Here is an 18,309-nt window from a genome sequence, read left to right as displayed (position 1 = left end):
TGTTATCCCATTCTCTGACCCCTTATACAATTGCTGGATTTCTCCAAGAGGTCTCCAATGATGACATTTTGTAGTAAAAATATATTTTTTCAAATGTTTATTTGGTTTTTTGTTTTTTTGCAGTGCTAGAGATTGAACCCAAGATTATATATATTAAGTAGGCATTGTACCACCGAACTATATCCCTAGCCATTTTTCATGTGTTTTTGAAGACTTTTTTTTTCTCTAAACCAGGATTTTTGTCTTTAGCCAGCATTTAAATATTCAAGTCCACAGGCTTTCTTTCAGTTTTATTAATGACTAGGTCATTTTCTATATTAACCTTATCAATAACTCAAGAATTTGACTGATGCTCAGCGCTGCTTTTTACCTGTGTAGCTGTAATCACCGGAAACACTTTGGAGGGATGCTGTCACATTCAAGCCCTAGCTGCTGCTGCTGCCCATTTTGTCAACCAAACTGCAATATACCCCAAAATTGTCCCATTCTTAGATGGTAAAGAAAGGTGAATTTCTATTCTTCCATTTCTCTTTTCTCAGTTTCCTGAGATGAATGAGGTCTGCCAGGAGGATGAAAGGAAGGGCAGCGTCCTGATCCCCTTTGCCATCCAGAACCTGGGCCTGCTCACGGGCTTCACTATCATGTTGGTCCTCACTAAATACGCAGAACAAATCCAGATCGGGTAGGACCCTGCCAGAAGTCAGTGGGATTGCACGTCGGGCCGTGGGCTGCATCTACTCCCCGGCCTGAGGACTCAGCATCCACAAAACACCTGGAAGAGGCAGTTCCCTTAGAACTTGACTCAGACTGCCGGCCGTTGTTCAGATGTCAGCTGTTTTAAAATACTCTGTCTTAGGAAGAAGTTGCCCTGATAACCATTCTCTAGGTAGTGCCTAGCTTCCTCCTCTCACAAGGATTCTAGAACCTGAATGCCACGTACAGGACAAGCTTCCCTTTTCTCTCTGGCTACTCTGGCCTTTCTCTCTTAGAAGAAGCACCAAGAGATTTTGAATTTCATACCATGTAAAAATGGAGCCCATGGTCATAGGTTGGTTATAAATACCAGGCGTTCATACTCTGGGACCCATCAATCAAAATGTACTCTCTGGACCTCAAGCTGGCTCATTTTGAGAACAGGTTCTTCTATTCTTAGAATGAGCAAGAGACAGAAATCCCTACCTTTCCCCAGTCTTTTCATTGCCTCTAACTTCTGTCAAAGTGAACTAAAAGTCAGAGCACCTCAGCAGGGCAGGCAGAGAGAGGCAAGGATCAGCCTGAGTGAGGAGGGAAATAGTCTTGTAATGTTCCTTTGTTCCCGCTGGATGCTGGGTGTTGGTAATGTGCAGTACCTGGCGCCTCAGGACTGTCAGGAGAGCTAATGTGGAGGTTTACTTCCCTGGGTCACCTCTTCTGTTTTGGTTAATTAACACTAACAGAATGGAGAGGCAGAAGATCCACAGAAAACAATTGGTCTTGCAGTGATTTCCACCTTCTCTTCCCAGTTTCCTTCTAAGACTTTAATGCCTCCCTTAAAGCACATTCTGAGCACATTTGTTTGTATTAGAGGGGGAGATTGCACAAACTTCCTCCCCCTGGACACGTCTTCTGCTTTAGAATAGCAAGCTGAATTGAAGAACTGGGATGCAGCAGTTTGTGCTTTACTATGACAAAGGGTAATCAGAGATGGAATCCGTGCAGGCATAACTTAGGACTTGCTAATCATATGAATAAAAGTTTGAGTACTAAGGGATTCGGGACTCTGGTCAAGATAGTGAGTTATGGCATTGCAGGTGCCATTGCTGTGAATAGGAATTAAAGGTACTGGCTAGGTTACCACTTCCTCCTTTGCTCCAAACAAGAAAAAAAAGGTGAACCCTGTATTGAGTGCGAATTGCTCTAATTCTCTCCAGAAAACAGATGGATATGCTTGTCTTTTAACACTATAGACCAGCCTCAGGCACTGTGGCACCCTCCCTACTCCTCTCCCCCTTCTATAACTCTGGCTTCCAGGGGAGCTCATCTCCAGGTTCACTAGGTGAATTGATTTATTATTATCATATTGATAATGTGGATTCTTTAGCCACTTTGGGGAGCCAGTCTCTCCCGGAGCCTTTCTTAGTGGTGCCCACAGTTGCAGCCCAGGGGCCATGTTCATTCACATGACCGACGAGTACTAGTTCATTGCCAATGTCAACTGTCCCATTAGTAATTAAAAGCAGCATCTTTTTTTTTTCTTCTCCATGGGAAACAGCCCTCTGCTAGGAATATTCCTGAAATGAAGATGAGTGAGAAAACTGGTTGTGATACTTGCTAAATGTCTCGCCCGTTGTTGCCTGTTGACTTGGATAAGTTTTGAGACAAGGCTGAGGAAGGAGGAAATTTCTAAATCAAGATTCTAGATTGAATGTCAGGACTGAATCCTGGTAGGGTTGGGGTCTAGTTTTACCAAAGAATTAATTCCTTGAATGTCAGAATTTAACTTTTTATATTATCATTGTTGTTATTGTTTATAATGATTCTTTGTCTTTTCGGTTTTGTTTTTAAACTGCTTTCAGGAGGTGGCAGAATATAGCACTCTAGGGCTGGGTTGGAGCTAAGTGGTAGAGTGCTTGCCTAGTGTGCATGAAATCCTGGGTTCTATCCCCAGCATCACCAAAAAAAAAAAAGACTGGAAGGTTTTGCTTTACCTAGCTCACATTGATGTATTAAAATGTTAATATAACCATTTTTCTTGAGTAGAATATGGAGTTAAGAGTTAGTGAGTTTTCTTCATTTTGGAGAGAAGCTTAAAATCTTTTAACAAGTTGAACAGTAAACATGAAATGACAGGGTGCGTGCCTTTTTTGTTTTTCTTTTTCTTTTGTGCACCTACAATAAACAACCCATGAACTTTGCTTTTACAGACAGCTAGCTGCCTCCAAGGGGAGCCCTCTTGAAAGGGCATGGGTGCAGAGGCCAGCCCCAATCAGAGCTTGGGAGGGAGGGGTGGACACGCTTGAGTCAGCAGGTAGCTGCCGTTGGCCACAGATTTGCCCATGAATTGAAAACATGGCAGTGTCTTTTTTTTTTCTTTTGTCTTTTAAAAGGTGGATTTGCAGTTTCAAGCATCTGTACATATTAGAAGTCTGAGACAGTGAGTTGTTCAGTGGACTTTTGTCCCCTGGTGTAACACCATCAGTCTCTCTCTTTACAATTGAACCAGCTTCCTGTCAACACAAGCAAGGACCCCTTAGCCGGCAAGAGGGTTCCAGTCTCAACCTCACTGCATACCTCTCCTCTGTCCTTGTCCTCAAAGGCATTTTGTGTCTAGTGTCCATATGGGACCATTCTTCAATGGTCCTTCAACTTGGGATGAAAAAGACTTCTCTGTTTAGGTAGGCTAAGGTCTGTTTTTGGCAAGTCTTCTTCCAAAAGAATTGAGTAATATTCTGGAAATCTACTTTTTTAAGTAATTTTTTTTTTGCAAGAGAGAGGTTAGGTTTTTATTCATATTTCCTCTTTTACAGTTCTGCAATTTCATCACAGTATTTTTTTAAATAACTCAGGTGTTATGGGAAGAATTAGAAAAGAAAATTAACTTATGTGGACTGTAAATGTTTTATTTGTAAGATTCTATAAATAAAGCTATATTCTGTAACTGTTAAGAGTCCGATGTGTTGTCTTGGGGTGTAATGAAGACTGTTTAACACAAGGTGGCGATCATGTCCTGCTGACTTTCCAAAGCTTGCTTTACCAGGTTTTAGATTTTAACTATGGAAGTTTAGAAAAGTCCTTAGTAGGGGCTGGGAAGGTGGCTTAGTTGGGAAGGTGGCTCAGTGGTAGAGTGCTTGCCTTGCATGCCTGAGGCACTGGGTTTGATTCCTCAGCACCACATAAACAGAAAAAGCTGGAAGTGGCACTCTGGCTCAAGTGGTAGAGTGCTAGCCTTGAGCTGAAGAGCTGAGGGACAGCCTCCAGGCCCAGAGTTCAGACCCCACTACCAGAAGAAAGAAAGAAGGAGAGAAAGAAAGGAAGGAAGGAAGTAAAGAAAGACAGACAGGCCCATAGTATGCTCACTTTAAAACAGAATAGCTTAGCTGGGAATGTGGCTTAGTGCTAGAGTATTTGCCTAGCACGCATGAAGCCCTGGGTTCAATTCCTCAGTATCACATAAAGAGAAAAAGCCACAAATGGCACTGTGGCTCAAGTGGTAAGTGGTAGAGTGCTAGCCTTGAGTAAAAGAAAAGATTATTTTTCATGGAGCCTCTGTCTTCACTCACTTGTATGACAAAAGAATTGTGAGATTTCTTAGGAAGAACTTTTGAGCTGGGACTCTTCCTCAGTGGTAGCATGCTTTGCCTTCCAACCATAGTCAAAAGGCCCTGGGTTCTAGCCCCAGCTCAGCAAAACAACAAAAAACAAAGCTTCCCATCAATCTGTTTTCCCTTTTCAAATCCACTATTTTAAATTTGAGTTGGCTTAGTTTATCTAAGCCATATGTGTGTTTCTTATGAGAAACTATCCTCTTGTAGACTTAAAATTCTAAACTTACATTTCCTACTTGTAAGGCTGAAGGAAGTTATTTTCCTTCAACAATGGAAATAAGCCCTCAGGTAAAATAACTGATTTACCCTCATGACTTAGGTAAATCTGAAGTCCTCAAATGACTAGTTCTCAGATGGATCTTTCTATGTAGCCAAATGGGCCTGGAACTCCTGCCTCAGCCTCCTGGTACTGAGATTACAGATGTACACCACCACACCCAGCTAGTCCTTTCTTTAAAAACAAAACTCTCAATAATATTAAGTGGAGCTAGGTGTCCATCACTCACACCTGTAATCCTAGCTACTCAAGGCTAGCATTCTACTGCCACTTCCAGCTTTTTCTGTTTATGCGGTACTGAGGAATTGAACCCAGGGATTCGTGCATGCTAGGCAAATTTCTCCACTAAGCCGCATTCCCAGCCCATATTAGTCTTTGAATGTGTATCACCTTGCCACTGTACCATCTGCTGTAGTTGCTCAAAATTACAATTATCCATCCTTTGGATTCTGCCATCTTTGCAGATAGGAAATCCTACCCTGTCCTCCTGCTGCCTTCCCAGGCTGGGTTTGGTTTCTCTCTGCATACCCCAATTACAGGACTTGAATTGCAATTCTTTTACACCAATTTCCTTGATGGGGGGGGGCATGGGCCGGTAGGGGGCGGGAGGAGTGGGGATATCTGGTTTCTGTCTCTGATCTCAGCACCTGCCATCCTGGAAGAAGAACGAATAAAGACAGCAAATGAAATGCCTGTGTGTTCTGGGTTGAACTTCTTCCCCTTCCTGTAGCAGCAGCTGCTGTGTTGGTGTTAGTTTTACTAATATCTTACCTGGGCGTTCTTTATTTAGAAAGAGGTGAATTTGGGGCCCTCTCCAGACAGAAGTAAACAAACAATTAAGAAGATTAAAAACCTTGGCCACAGCCATCTCTTTGTAATCCTCTTAACCAGCTAAGCCCCTTAGGACATTTTTGGTGGGAGGCGAGACACTAAAATGAGAAGGTGCTATTGATTAGTGTTTTCCTTCTGTCTGGCTCTTCAGCCTCTCTCCTTTACCACTCAGCAGTGCCTAAATGGTTAGAATAAAATCCAGTCCAACATGGCAGAGGCACTAAATGTGGACATGGGGCTTTTGAAGAGTAGAAAAAACAAAATGCCTTAAAGATTTTGTGTTTATCATGATCTAGTATGGAACACCTAGACTTCCAAAGACTAATACATTTAAATCTCTACAGAAGTAATTTCCTTTGCCCTGGAATAAACTGAATTATATCCCACTCAAGGTAAATGGCTTTTGCTGGGGCGGGCAAGGGGGGAGGGCTATTATTGATTCAATTACTGAAAAAAAAAGTGGTTGGCAAATCCAAAGGTCCTCATCAGCCTTCAGTTAAGTATATTAACATCCACCAACCAAAAAATAACGTTTTCACCAATACTATAGTCCTTGTCAGATGCTTATTTCACAGTTTAAAGGGAGGAAGGAGTTTAACACTGTCCTGCGCTAACATTGCTCTTTGGCCCTGACAACGTGTGGTGTCCCAAGATGATAGTATCAGTTACAGTTAGGAGATGACCCAGAAGTCCTCAAACCCCCGTAATTATAAGTCCAAATCTACCCCTCCTTACCTCTGCCATCTGTAGCTTGCTCCTAGATCTTTCAATTTGCCTAAGAATAGGTCTAGGCAGCAATTCCTCTAGGTTTTCACCAAATGCCCAAAGGAAACATGAAGCTATCAGTTAATTTCCTGCTGGGGGACCCTAACCAAATTTTTGTTTTGTTTTGTTTTGTTTGTTTTTGGCAGTACAGGAGCCTCGGCCTCACACTTGCTCAGCTTGTTTGCTCACCTGAGTCATGTCTCTAGTCCACCTCTTTGCCAATCGTTTTATTTATTTATTTTTTTTGTCCGGTCATGGGGCCTGAACTCTGGGCCTGGGCATTGTCCCTCAGCTCTTCAGCTCAAGGCTAATGCTCTACCACTTGAGCCACAGCGCCACTTCCGGCTTTTTTCTTTTTGCTTATGTGGTGCTGAGGAATCGAACCCAGGGCCTCAGGCATGCAAGGCAAGCGCTCTACCACTGAGCCACCTTCCCAGTCCTTGCCAATCGTTTTATAGATAACCAGATTCTAACAGATTTTTTTCTGCTTGGCTTGAAATTGCCAACCTGTGGACCTCAGCCTCCTTGAGTAGCTAGGATTACAGGCATGAACCACGGGTGCTAAGAAATCTTTTGATGTAATTCTAAATGAAATGTTTAAAGTGTATATCTTCCTGCGTTCACATAACTAATGAATGCAAATCTAATGATGAAGCCCAGTATTGGTAGCTCATGCCTATAATCCCAGCTACTTGGGAGGCTGAGATGGGAGGATCAAAATTCAAAGCCAGCTCAAACAGACAAATTCAAAGGACTCTTATCTCCAGTTTGCTAACACAAAGCTAGAGGTGGAGGTGTGACTCCAGCGGTAGAGTGAAAAAAACAAGAACTTGAGGCACTGAGTGCAAGCCCCAGTACCAACACAAGAAAAGACAAATTTAAGGATGACACCGAAACCAGTTCATGGGAGATTCCTTTAAAAGAATGTGGTGGCAACTCTCTGGGTTTTAAGCACTAAAATAAAGGATCGGATTTTTAATTATAGATGCTGAGAAGATAGACAAATATCCCTTCAATTTTGAGTAACTTTACAGAATGGGAAAGATACTCAGGTTTCTTTAACTTTTTGAGTGAAGAAAATTAGTTCTTTGAAGCTGTCTTTGCTGGTGACTATGGACATGGCCCATGAGAAGAAAGGCTGACAAATTCACATGTTTTATAATAATGCCGGGCCAAGTTGCATAGGATTCTGCTTTTGCCCTTCTTGAAAACTGATGAACAGGGCTGAGAAGGTGGCTCAGTGGTAGAGTGCTTGCTTTGCATGCATGAGGCCTCGGGTTCGATTCCTCATCACCACATAAGCAGAAAAGGCTGGAAGTGACGCTGTGGCTCAAATAGTAGAGTGCTAGCCTTGAGCTGAAGAGCTGAGGGACAGTGCCCAGGCCCAGAGTTCAAGCCCCACGACTGACAAAAAAAGAAAAGAAAAGAAAATTGATGAGCAGAAGACAGTTGGAAACTTGATTCCTTCCTTCCTCCACTCCTGGAAAACTGACTTTAAACTATTTTTAAATAGTTTATATTGATTTTTCTAGTATTTATGGCTCATGTAAATATTCTAAAAGGGCAGATACATTCTAAAAATCAGAGTTCTCAACATCATTTTTGCTCTAGGGTATATTTAGTCCTACCAATCGATTTTCCTAATTATGCTCTACTTAGCCTGGTAGAAAATCATTCTGCATTCTTTGGTTCATGCATTACTTTAACCGTTAGTTTGCTCTGACTGACAAGGAATGGAAATTGACTCAGCAGTAGAGTGCCTGCTAAGCAAGTGTGAGGCCTTGGGTTCCTTCTCAGTGCCATGCCCATGAGCCCATGTGCACACACGTGCAAAAAACACACAAATTACACTCCAACAAAGTCCTCAGAAAGGTTTATTGATTTTCAAGCAAAAGAAAATAAGCAAGGGCCAAGATAAGCCTTCTCCAGAGTCTAGATTCTGAACATGTATTTAGCAGAAAGAGAACAGGATGTTTTTTAGTCCAAAAAAATGAACTTAGGTGAATTCTATTATTGGTTATCTGAGTGATCTCTGATACCATGCGTAGCCTGTTCGTTCGGCCATGTTATCCATGAAATTGAAATGATCATTTCAGCACTACCTCTCTGTAAGCATGTGAACTAAATGTATGAGAAAATTGCTTTCTAAAATGAAAACTCTATGAGTAGTAATCAACCTTTTGTTGCTGTCCACTGAGAATATGAAAAAAAATACTTTTCTGTGTATTTCTCATGCATATAAATATACTCAAAACCTTACTTTCATTTGTAGGTGGGACCAGGATGGGAAGAGGAAGTAGCAGAGAAGGGAGTTTTGTTTCTTTGTTTTTTTGGTTGGGGATGGAACCAAGGGCTTCAAACCTGCTAGACAAGTTTTCTACCATTGACCTTGGTTTCCAGCCCAGGAATGGTCTCTCACCCTATGCCACCTTAAGAATTCTTGCTTCAAGGCCGGGCATTGGAGGCTCATGATTTGAGGATGATGGTTTGAAGCCAGCCCAGGTAGAAAGTCTGTGATACAGGTAGGCATTCACACAGTGAGACCACAGGAGGATATTCTCAGGGGAGGAACACAGACACAATGCCTATGTGCCTCTGATCATGTAAAATAACATTTATTGAAATGAACTCCAGGCAATGAAAAAAAGAGGTTTTCTTGTTGCTATTTTTGGTTTCTTTTCTTTTTGTTCTGTTTGTTCGTGTATCTGTCTTTAGGAGAGAAGGGGAGGTATACAGAAATGGTTGGACAAAGGGTGAACAAATGCAACAGTGATACTCATTAGACACTATGTTGAACTATACAGCTTGTAGGTGGGGATGGGAGGGGACTGAGAGGGAGAGAGCAAGAGAGGGGGTGACATTGTCCCCCAAAAAATGTATTCTTTACCTGACTTATGTCACTGTAACCCCTGTGTATATCACCTTTGTAATGATAACAATTATTTGAAGTTCATGAAATTCATCACCAATTAACAACAACAATAACAACAAAAATAGAAGCAGAGTAGTGGCTAAAGTGGTAGAACACTAAACTTGAGCAAAAAAAATCTCAGGGACAGTGCCCAGCCCACATAAACATACAGACAGACAGATTGACATATAGATAGATATAGAGATATAAAGAGAAGAGACTGGGAAGTGTCCATGCTAAGTAAGTTATTGAAAATTAGGAAATACCAATAAACTATAATATACAAAGTATAATCATTACTAATAAAAAACATTAAGGGCTGGGAATGTGGCTTAGTGGTAGAGTGCTTGCCTAGCAGGCATGAAGCCTTGGGGTCGATTTCTCAGTACCACATACACAGAAAAAAACAGAAATTAAAGCTGTGACTCAAGTGGTAGAGTGCTAGCCTTGAACACAGAGAGGCTGAAGGACAGTGCCCAGGCCCTAAGTTCAAGCCTCAGGACCAGCAAAAACTGGATAGTAAACCCTATGAAACACTTCTTACTCTATGTAACTATTTTAGAAATGCTTATTTTTTAAAGCATTTTATTTTAGAAATGCTTGGTTTTTTTTTAAATACTCTTCAGTTGTCTCACCTTCATATAACACAGAGAGTAATGGCTTCATATAAATAGAAACAGGCCAGGTTTACACAACAGCGGAATAAGGATTCCCTGCGCTTTCATTAAATTAAAAGTGCTCAAAACTATTTCTCAGAGGAGCTGCTCATTAATTAAAATTTATGAAGTGCTTAGGGAGTTTCATAGGAAAATATAATTCTCACAAGCTCTATACAAAGTTGAAGCTATGAGCAAGAATGCCAGTTAAATATAATTCTTTGTTTTTTTGAGACAGGCTCTCATTATGTAAACCACATTGACCTTTAACTCCCAGTTCTTCAATCTCAGTCTCTGAGGGCTGAAATTTTATTTCATTTTTGTAAGTCATGGACTTGAACTCAGGGCCTGGGCACTGTCCCTGAGCTCTTTTGCTCAAGGCTAGTGCTGTAACTCTTTGAGCCACAGCACCACTTCCAGTTTTTTGGTAGTTAACTGGACATAAGAGTCTCACATATTTCCTGCCTTGGCCGGCTTTGAACCACAATCCTCAGATCTCAGCTTCCTAAGTAGCTAGGATTATAGGAATGAGCCACTGGTGCCTGGCTTGGAAATTTTCATTATATGCAAATTATATCTCAATAAACTTGATGTTATAAATTGGAGCATTTTTTCTTTAAACAGCAGTTGGTCTTTCTTTGTGAGTTACACTATGATTTCTTCCATTTAATTTTTGTTTTTCAATGCTAAGAATTGAACTCAAGGCCTTTCACATACTATGCAAATGCTCTACAAATGAGTTATATACCAGCCTCTCAATGTTTTATTATAATGAAACAAGATTGCACCTAGAGTATTCAAATCAATTGATAGTTAACATACTGATTAAATCTATGCCTCATGATATGCCTAGGTTTGTTACTGTTAATATACACAAAAGCTGGTGAATATTCATACATCTGAATATTGTGTTAGGTTTTTGTTGTTGTTGTTGTTGTTGTTTTTGCTGTGACAAATACCTGCAACAATTTTACAAAGTCTCAGGGCATGAACAAAATGGAGACAAGTTTTTTGCCACAGTGTAACACAATTCTAATAGAATTCTCAGCAGAGTCCTCACTTTTTACTGAAATCTCATTTTAAAAAATATGCACATACCTGGGTGCCAGTGGCTCATGCCTGTAATCCTAGCTACTCAGAAGGCTGAGATATGAGGATCACGGTTCAAAGCCAGCTGGAGCAGCGAAGTCCATGAGACTCTTATCTCAAATTAACCATCAGAAACCAGAAGTGGCACTATGGTTCAAATGAAAGTGTTCTCCTTGAGCTGAAGAGCTCAGGGACAGCACCCAGACCCAGAGTTCAAGCCCCACAACCCACAAAAAAAAAGTGCACATATACATATAGGCATATGTATGTACACACATACAAAAACAAACAAAAACAAAAAAAAACAAAAAACTTTGATACAGAAAAGGCCTAAATTGGAGTTGTAGTTCTAGCTTGGTAATGAATTCTCATCTCTGGGCTCATTTATCTGTAATATAATGATGTTGATCCATATAAATCCTTAGCCTCTTAGTTATTTTGTTGCCTAGTAGAGTTTTTATTCAACCTTTATCTACTGGAACATTATTATTGAATTATTAGATACAAGAAAAGGGAATGGTGTTATCCTTCATCAACAAACACTGAGCACCTGCGTACCATATAAAAGGGACCAGCTGAGAAACTGTGGATATAGTCTCTGCCTTAACAGTCTGGTAGGAAAAATAGCCACATGTAAGTACTTTACCCTGCATGTTACTGCTAACCTGTTCATAAAATGCTCTTAGAAAATAGAGAAAGGAGAATGAGTACAGGCTTTACAGAGTATAATAAGGCTAGATGATAGGACATGGCTGAGCTGCCTGGTTGGAAATAGAGAAGGATGGGCATTCAAGGCAAGAAGTTCCACATGTCCAAGGTATTGATTTCTGAATATACTACCATGCTCTAACTCCATGTCTTTGGACAACTTTGCCTAGCCTAGGACATTTCCCCTAGTCCTTTTGTCTTAAAATTCTATCCTTCTTCGGAGGGGTACATTCCTGAAAAAGCACAGCCAATTGTAGATAGCGGCTGGTTAACGGGGTCTCAGTGAGGCCATGCAGAGAAAGAGGCTGGAGAGGTGAGTCAGGGTCAGGTGAGAAACAGCTTTGAGGCCAGGCTATGGGAGCTGAACTGGGTCTCAAGGACAACAGGTCACTATATTAGTGAGATGAAGAGCAAAGTCAACAGCTAGGTTTGACATAGAAGTTAACTCTAGAGCTATTGGGGAGAATGGATTGCAATGATCCATCAGGAGGCTGATGCTATAAAGAGCTACTTTTTTCATTTTTACACCTTATTCTCAATGGACTGTGTAAGACCCAAACCCCACAAGGAGGCCATGGATCTTAGCCAGGGCCTAGCTCTAAGCAACCTAAGCCTTGGAGACCTACTACAGGGATGTTGTGAAAGTAAAGGCAGAGCAATAGGTGAACACTTCTGGTTGTCTCAGATTGTGCAGGTCAAAGCCTTTCCTGACCTGGATGGAAATGTTCTCCCAGAGAAATCCACCTTCTCTGACACATCACTGAGACAGGAAGTAAGGAGAACTGTTAGAAGCGGTGTTGACATCTTCACTTCAACACGCGCAGGGGCCACCTGAGCTGGGATGGATGGGTTCAATTCTGCTTCTACCAAAGCTGCTGCTGTGTAGACTACGTTAGGTCTGCCTAGGAGTACAGCACATCCCCCCTTCCTCTTCACCTGCCTGAAACCAGTAATCATCTGCCAACCACCTGACTGTGAGTCAGAAAAGGACCCCAGACTTTACCTCCCAAGGGTTAGGATGACAGGCTTGAGCTACACATTGGCTCATTCCACAATTCTTTTGTGTGTGCCAACCCAGGGTTTGAACTTGGCTTTTTTGGCTCACAGCTGGTGCTCTAGAACTTGCTCCATGTCTCCAGGCCCACTATTTGTTGATCCATTGAGGTCTCACACTTTTATTTCCCAGGCTGGCTTCTTCAAATCATGTTCCTCTAGGTCTCAACCTCCTGAATAAGAGGATTATAGCTGTGAGCTACCTGTGCCCACCTTCATTCAACAAATTCTTTTCTCTTTATGTAATAAGCACAAATGAAATGCTTATTATGTGCCAGGCAAGCTTCTAAATGCATTTTTTAAACAAATACTCATTTGATTTTCATCACAACCCATATGGTAAATGTTGTTTTATCCTGTTTTAAGGACAAGGGAAGTTGAGATACAGAAACATGAAGTAAGTTGTCCAAAGACACACAGTATGGTAGGCAGCCCAGGGAACCCCATCACAGGGGAACAGGGGTGGCTGAGTTCTTTCTACAGTACCACACAGAACGTGGGGCCTAGGATCCCCAAGTATGGCTGTACTTGAATTTACAAGATCCAGACGTGGTTCTCTTGTTTGGTTTTATCAAAGGAATGTAAGCAACTGACAACTGCAGCTTTTCTTGTCCTCAGGCTTTCTATTGAAATCCCCTCTTAGCTCTGCCTTCCAGCAAGTTTCTGGAAGCCCTGTTTATATAAGGGCTTTAGTGTCTTTCTCTTCACCCAGACGCCAGAACTTTTGAGTGTTCTTCATTTCTGAGCAGCAAATGATAGCAAGGTGGTCCTCCTCAGACCCCCCTTTACCAGGCATGGGTACTCATCTTCTGGCTGCTTCTCCAGGGCTGACTGCTGACAGCTCTCCAGAGAATTAATTGTTTTAGGTTGAAAGAAAGCTCAGGCTCCCAGTGGCTGCCCCAATTCTAAGGGCAAAGCTGTACTAAAAGGACTTCCAGGTCAGATGCGTTTTGTTCAAAGTGAGACCCTGAGGAATCTAACGTTTCAGAGCTCTAAGTGAGGCCAGATGTAACTTCCTGGGATGCCTTAGTTCACTTTGACCATTGGTACCAATTTAAGATCCAAGTAGCCGCACCTCTTTCTACTATTATTGAATAATCCATCCCTTCTCCTCTTGTTTTGCGGTTTTCAATTTGCGTTTTTAGCTATCCTGTGTATATCCTACCGGGTCATTTTTGTTTGTTTGCTTATTTACTATTTAGTGCTGGCACTGGGGATTGAAGTAGGAGGGTGCTGTCCCTTCGGGGGGTATGTGTGTGCACTTGAATTCAGAGCCTGGACGCAGTTCCTGAGCTCTTTTGCTCAAGGCTAGTGCTCTTCCACTTGAGCCACCGCTCTACTTCTGGATTTTTTGGTAGAGATAAGTCTCATGGGCTTACCTGCCCAGGCTGGTTTTGAACCTCAATCCTCAGACCTCTGTCTTCTGAGTGGCGAGTATTACAGGTGTGAACCACAGGCACCAGACCCCACCTGAAGTCTTGAATAGCATAGGGCCTGGCTCTGGGTGGGAGAGCTCAGGCCAGGGCGGACAGGAGGAGCCAGCTGAGGACAACGCAGCTGAGAAAGGAAAGCCCACTGTGGGCAGGCAAAGGCCTGGCCAGCCGCTGGCAGGAAAGTGCGCGTGCGCAGAGGTCCGCGGGAGCGCGGGTAGGGAGGTTGTGAGCGCGGCGCGGGGGCGCGCACGCCGGCGGGGGCGCGCACGCGGGCGAGGCGCGCGAGCAGCCTTGGTCCTAGTAGCTTCCTTCAGCCGCCGTCGCTGCGCTGTCGCTGTCGCTCCCGACACGGTCGTCTCCGCCGAGCCGCGGGCGCCGCGGGAGGGAGCGGCCGTGCGTCCGCCGCCTGCCGGTGGAGTCGGAGGCCGGTCCTCTTGGAGTTGGGCTGCCGGAGCCGGGGCCGGGCACGGCGCTGACGGCCCCGCGGAGCTGAGACCTCCGGAGAGGACAGGCGGCGACGCGGAGGCTCGGGTCCGGCCGCCCCGGAGCCCGGAGGAGGCCGGCGGGACGATGTCCGGGGGGTCGGGTCAGCTCTCCACCACCGAGCGCGTCGTCAAAGGTGCCCTCCTCCGCGACCTCGCCGGACGGCGGCTGGGGGGGCGGGGCCCCCTCCTCCCCCGGGGACAGCCCTCCCCCCTCCTCCCCCGGGGGCAGCCCCGACCTCCCCCCCCAACAGCCCACGGTACCCTGGCAGTAGCCAGGTAGAGGTCCCCCTTTCCCGGGTTGTCCTGTGCGAGGGGTGGGGGTCTGGGACCTCTTACCATCGTCATCATCACCCATGATCACTTCAGGAAAGAATTCCTTCCCCCCCCCCCCCCCCCGCCCCCAAGAAGCAAGACATCTGCGGTGATCAGGAGCCTGGGGACCAGACTCTTTCCAAGTCAAGCCTGCCTTGAGGGTCAGATCTTTCTGGCACTCCTCCCCGCCCGCTGTAAAGGGCATGATACGGAGTACTTTTGGCGCTCATTTCTCCGAGATCCTTAGAAGTCACTGCTCTTAAGAGAAACGTTAACGAGATGACATAGATACAGACAAGTCCTTTTAGTGGTGTGTGAAGGGAACTTAACAGATCCGGACATGCTGCTTTTCTATGTTCTCTTGGCTATTGAGATTGGGAGAAGAACAATGTTCCCCGATTTAGCCGGCCACTGCTATTAGATTTCCCTTGTTGTTGTTGTTAGAACAAAACTGAAGTATCCCCTTATAAATCTTGCAGAGTTTTATGTTGTAGTTATTTGTGCCCTTACACTAATAAGACCTGTCAAACATAACTACTAACTCATGGTTCCTTTCGTCCAGCTGTAAGACTTAAAGCCCAGCCCTTCTCTCTCTTTTAAGTGTTAATAATCGGTTTGAAGGCACTATTTTATAAGAAGGGAATATACGTAGACCAGCTGTGTTATTGATGGATGAAGTAGTTATCATTAGAAAAGTATTTTTAAAAACTTTTCATTTTTGTCATTATAAGGAGAAAATTAAGATTGCTAGCAACAGAATCTTTTAAGGAAGAAAATCCATTTATATGTTCAGGATCATAAATGTTGATTATGTACACTACATAATACTTCCTAAATATAATGGTATTTTTGAGACTTACCTACTCAGAATTTGTGTGAGTGACATTATTAGGGATTTAAGTCAATTTTCATATAACTGATCCATTCCTTTAACAGCTCAGTTATTATGAGCTTTTTAGTGTAAGTCTTCATAGCATCTGACACATAAGGAGGATATAACCCTTTTTTAAGACTTGGAACGTAAAAAAAAAAAAAAGACTTGGAACGTAAATATACAGAACCTTTTTTGATGAATCAAGATCATTATTACCTTCACATCTCTACTATTCTGTCAGTATGGCGGGTGTGTTCCTCTGTGAAGAGGTGTTGGCAGTTTTCTCCTATACTAAATTTGCTCCTCACTGCTATACCATTTTAGTATTTTTGTCATTTTCTCTCCAGTGCTCTTCTCTGTCAAATATACCCTCATTGCTTTCTAATCTCTTACTTCTAAATGTAGTAGGCAGGGAACTCAGCAAAACAAGAACTGTGTGTCAAGTCTGGGTAAGTTAAGGAGAAGCCCTTAAGAACTTAAGCATTCTCAAACTGATCACCAGCATACTGTGTGACTTCTACCATAAAATAGGAAGCACATTTCAAAATGCCCCTTTCAGGCATTTAAATATGGAAATAAAATATGGTTAATATGTAGGTTCTTCTGACTGCAAGCCTTGCTTAAAACTCACTGAACTCCACCCTTATAGTCTACGTGCTACAAATTTGTTCTTTAGCAAAATTACAAATTACATAGTATTTTGTATATTTTTAAGATTGCTCTGAAACAAGCGATTTTATGCCTTTACAGTATGTGAATTTGTGTAGCATATAAAAACCTTAGCCTAAGAACTTAACCTTCAAAACATTGGTTTCTCTTAATGTTGCTTTTTTTTTTTCCTTTTTTTTTTGAAGGGGGGAGAGAGTTTGGGTTTTCCAGAGTTTGAAATAGAGCTTAATTTTTCTTTTCAGAAAAATCAGGTATGGCTGAGTAGTGAAGGCTGGTTGTATTGGGCATGAAATCCTGGTCTGATGCTATGGTGTCTGACCAGAATTGTCTCCCTTTGTTCACAGCTCCAAAGCTTCTGCTGAGGTGATACCGCACCCCAGTTATTTTTGGGTCTGTTATTTCCTGTTAACTTTAAAGTCTGCCTAATTGTTTAGCTTGAACAAGTCTTAGAGGAGAGTGGGTGGGTGGGCGGGCAGGAGTGATTTTATTTGAAGTGTCCTTTAAATGCAGCTTTCTAAAGCTGAAGGAGGAAGGGTCTGGCAGTCAGAAAACCAAGGCTTTATTACTTACACTTCTAGGCCTTATTTGTGACCTTGCCTTTTTTAGCCTTCCCTTTTACTTGTTTTTGGTTAATCTTTGTAATATATCTTTCTAACCAGACTGGGTCATGCAAATGACATACTTATGGTTGTGGAAAGCTTAGATAAGGTAATATTATAAAACATGTTTGCAGGGCTGGGAAGGTGGCTCAGTGGTAGAGTGCTTGCCTTGCATGCATGAGGCCCTGGGTTTGATTCCTTAGCACCACATAAACAGAATAAGCCAGAAGTGGCACTGTGGCTCAAGTGGTAGAGTGCTAGCCTTGAGCTGAAGAGCTGAGGGACAAACCCCAGTCCCAGAGTTCAGGCTCCACAACCGACCAAAAGAAAAAAAGTTTGCAGTTTTATAATAGACTTCTAACTATGTACATGCTTAGTAGAGAAATCATTAGCACTTAAAGACTATCAGAATTTAAAAGTGTGTGGAATTATAAATTATCAAGCTCTTCCTAGTGGGAAAAATAACCTGTTCTCCAGTATGAAAAGCAGAGTCCCCATCAGTAACAGTGAAGAGAGGCAAATGTACTTCTGTGTAGTACTTGCCATGAGGCAGATTTTGTTTAAGAACTGTTAGGATTTCATCCACTTATTAAATGTTTGTCGAGTGTTATCTTCAGCATACCATAGTACCTGCGCATTTGTTACTTTGCTTTATGTGATATTTCTGCAGGTCTCAGAGCAGTCAGTCATGTGTGCTGGGTATATTACTACTGGTGCGGCAACACAGGACACCAAGAAATGAATTGTGAAATTCTTTTTCTCCTTTTAGTTTTCAAGTTTCTTTTCTTGTTTGAAGATTTTTTTTGGGGGGGGGGTCCGGTCATGGGGCCTGAACTCTGGGCCTGGGCGCTGTCCCTCAGCTCTTCAGCTCAAGGCTAACGCTCTACCTCTTGAACCACAGCACCACTTTGGCTTTTTTCTTTTTTTGCTTATGTGGTGCTAAGGAATTGAACCCAGGGCCTCATGCATGCAAGGCAAGCACTCTACCACTGAGCCACCTTCCCAGCCCCTTGTTTGAAGATTTTTTTTTACAGTGATTTTTATTTTTGCCAATCCTGGGACTTGAACTCAGGGCCTGGGTGCTGTCCCTGAGCCTCTTGGTGCTCAAGGCTAGTGCTCTAGCACTTTGAAACACAGCACCACTTCTGGCTTTTTCTGAATATTTTACTGGAGATAAGAGTCTCATGGACTTTTTTTGGGGGGGGTCCGGTCATGGAGCCTGAACTCTGGGCCTGGGCACTGTCCCTCAGCTCTTCTGCTCAAGACTAGCACTCTACCACTTGAGCCACAGCACCACTTCTGGCTTTTTTCTTTTTGCTTATGTGGTGCTGAGGAATTGAATC

At 42.9% G+C, this 18,309-nt stretch overlaps 2 protein-coding genes across 5 annotated transcripts in view; both read left to right on the top strand.

The window, feature by feature from the left end:
• Slc39a14 (solute carrier family 39 (zinc transporter), member 14) overlaps positions 1-3,512 on the top strand; it is a 50,206-nt gene extending 46,694 nt beyond the window's left edge. For all 3 annotated transcript variants that reach the window (XM_013034459.1, XM_013034460.1, XM_013034457.1), the window contains exon 9: positions 540-3,512. In XM_013034459.1, the coding sequence (XP_012889913.1) occupies positions 540-686 (147 nt within the window). In that variant the 3' untranslated portion in view covers positions 687-3,512. The remainder of the gene's footprint in view (positions 1-539) is intronic.
• A 10,827-nt stretch (positions 3,513-14,339) lies between these two features.
• Ppp3cc (protein phosphatase 3, catalytic subunit, gamma isozyme) overlaps positions 14,340-18,309 on the top strand; it is a 59,944-nt gene continuing 55,974 nt past the window's right edge. Inside the window, exon 1 of one of the 2 annotated variants that reach the window (XM_013034455.1) lies at positions 14,340-14,646. In XM_013034455.1, the coding sequence (XP_012889909.1) occupies positions 14,598-14,646 (49 nt within the window). In that variant the 5' untranslated portion in view covers positions 14,340-14,597. The remainder of the gene's footprint in view (positions 14,647-18,309) is intronic. The other variant, XM_013034456.1, reaches the window with a different exon arrangement.

This window comes from Dipodomys ordii, unplaced genomic scaffold (genome assembly GCF_000151885.1).
Source record: "Dipodomys ordii isolate 6190 unplaced genomic scaffold, Dord_2.0 Scaffold189, whole genome shotgun sequence".
Lineage (NCBI taxonomy): Eukaryota > Metazoa > Chordata > Mammalia > Rodentia > Heteromyidae > Dipodomys > Dipodomys ordii.
This window is presented reverse-complemented; position numbering and strand designations above follow the sequence as displayed.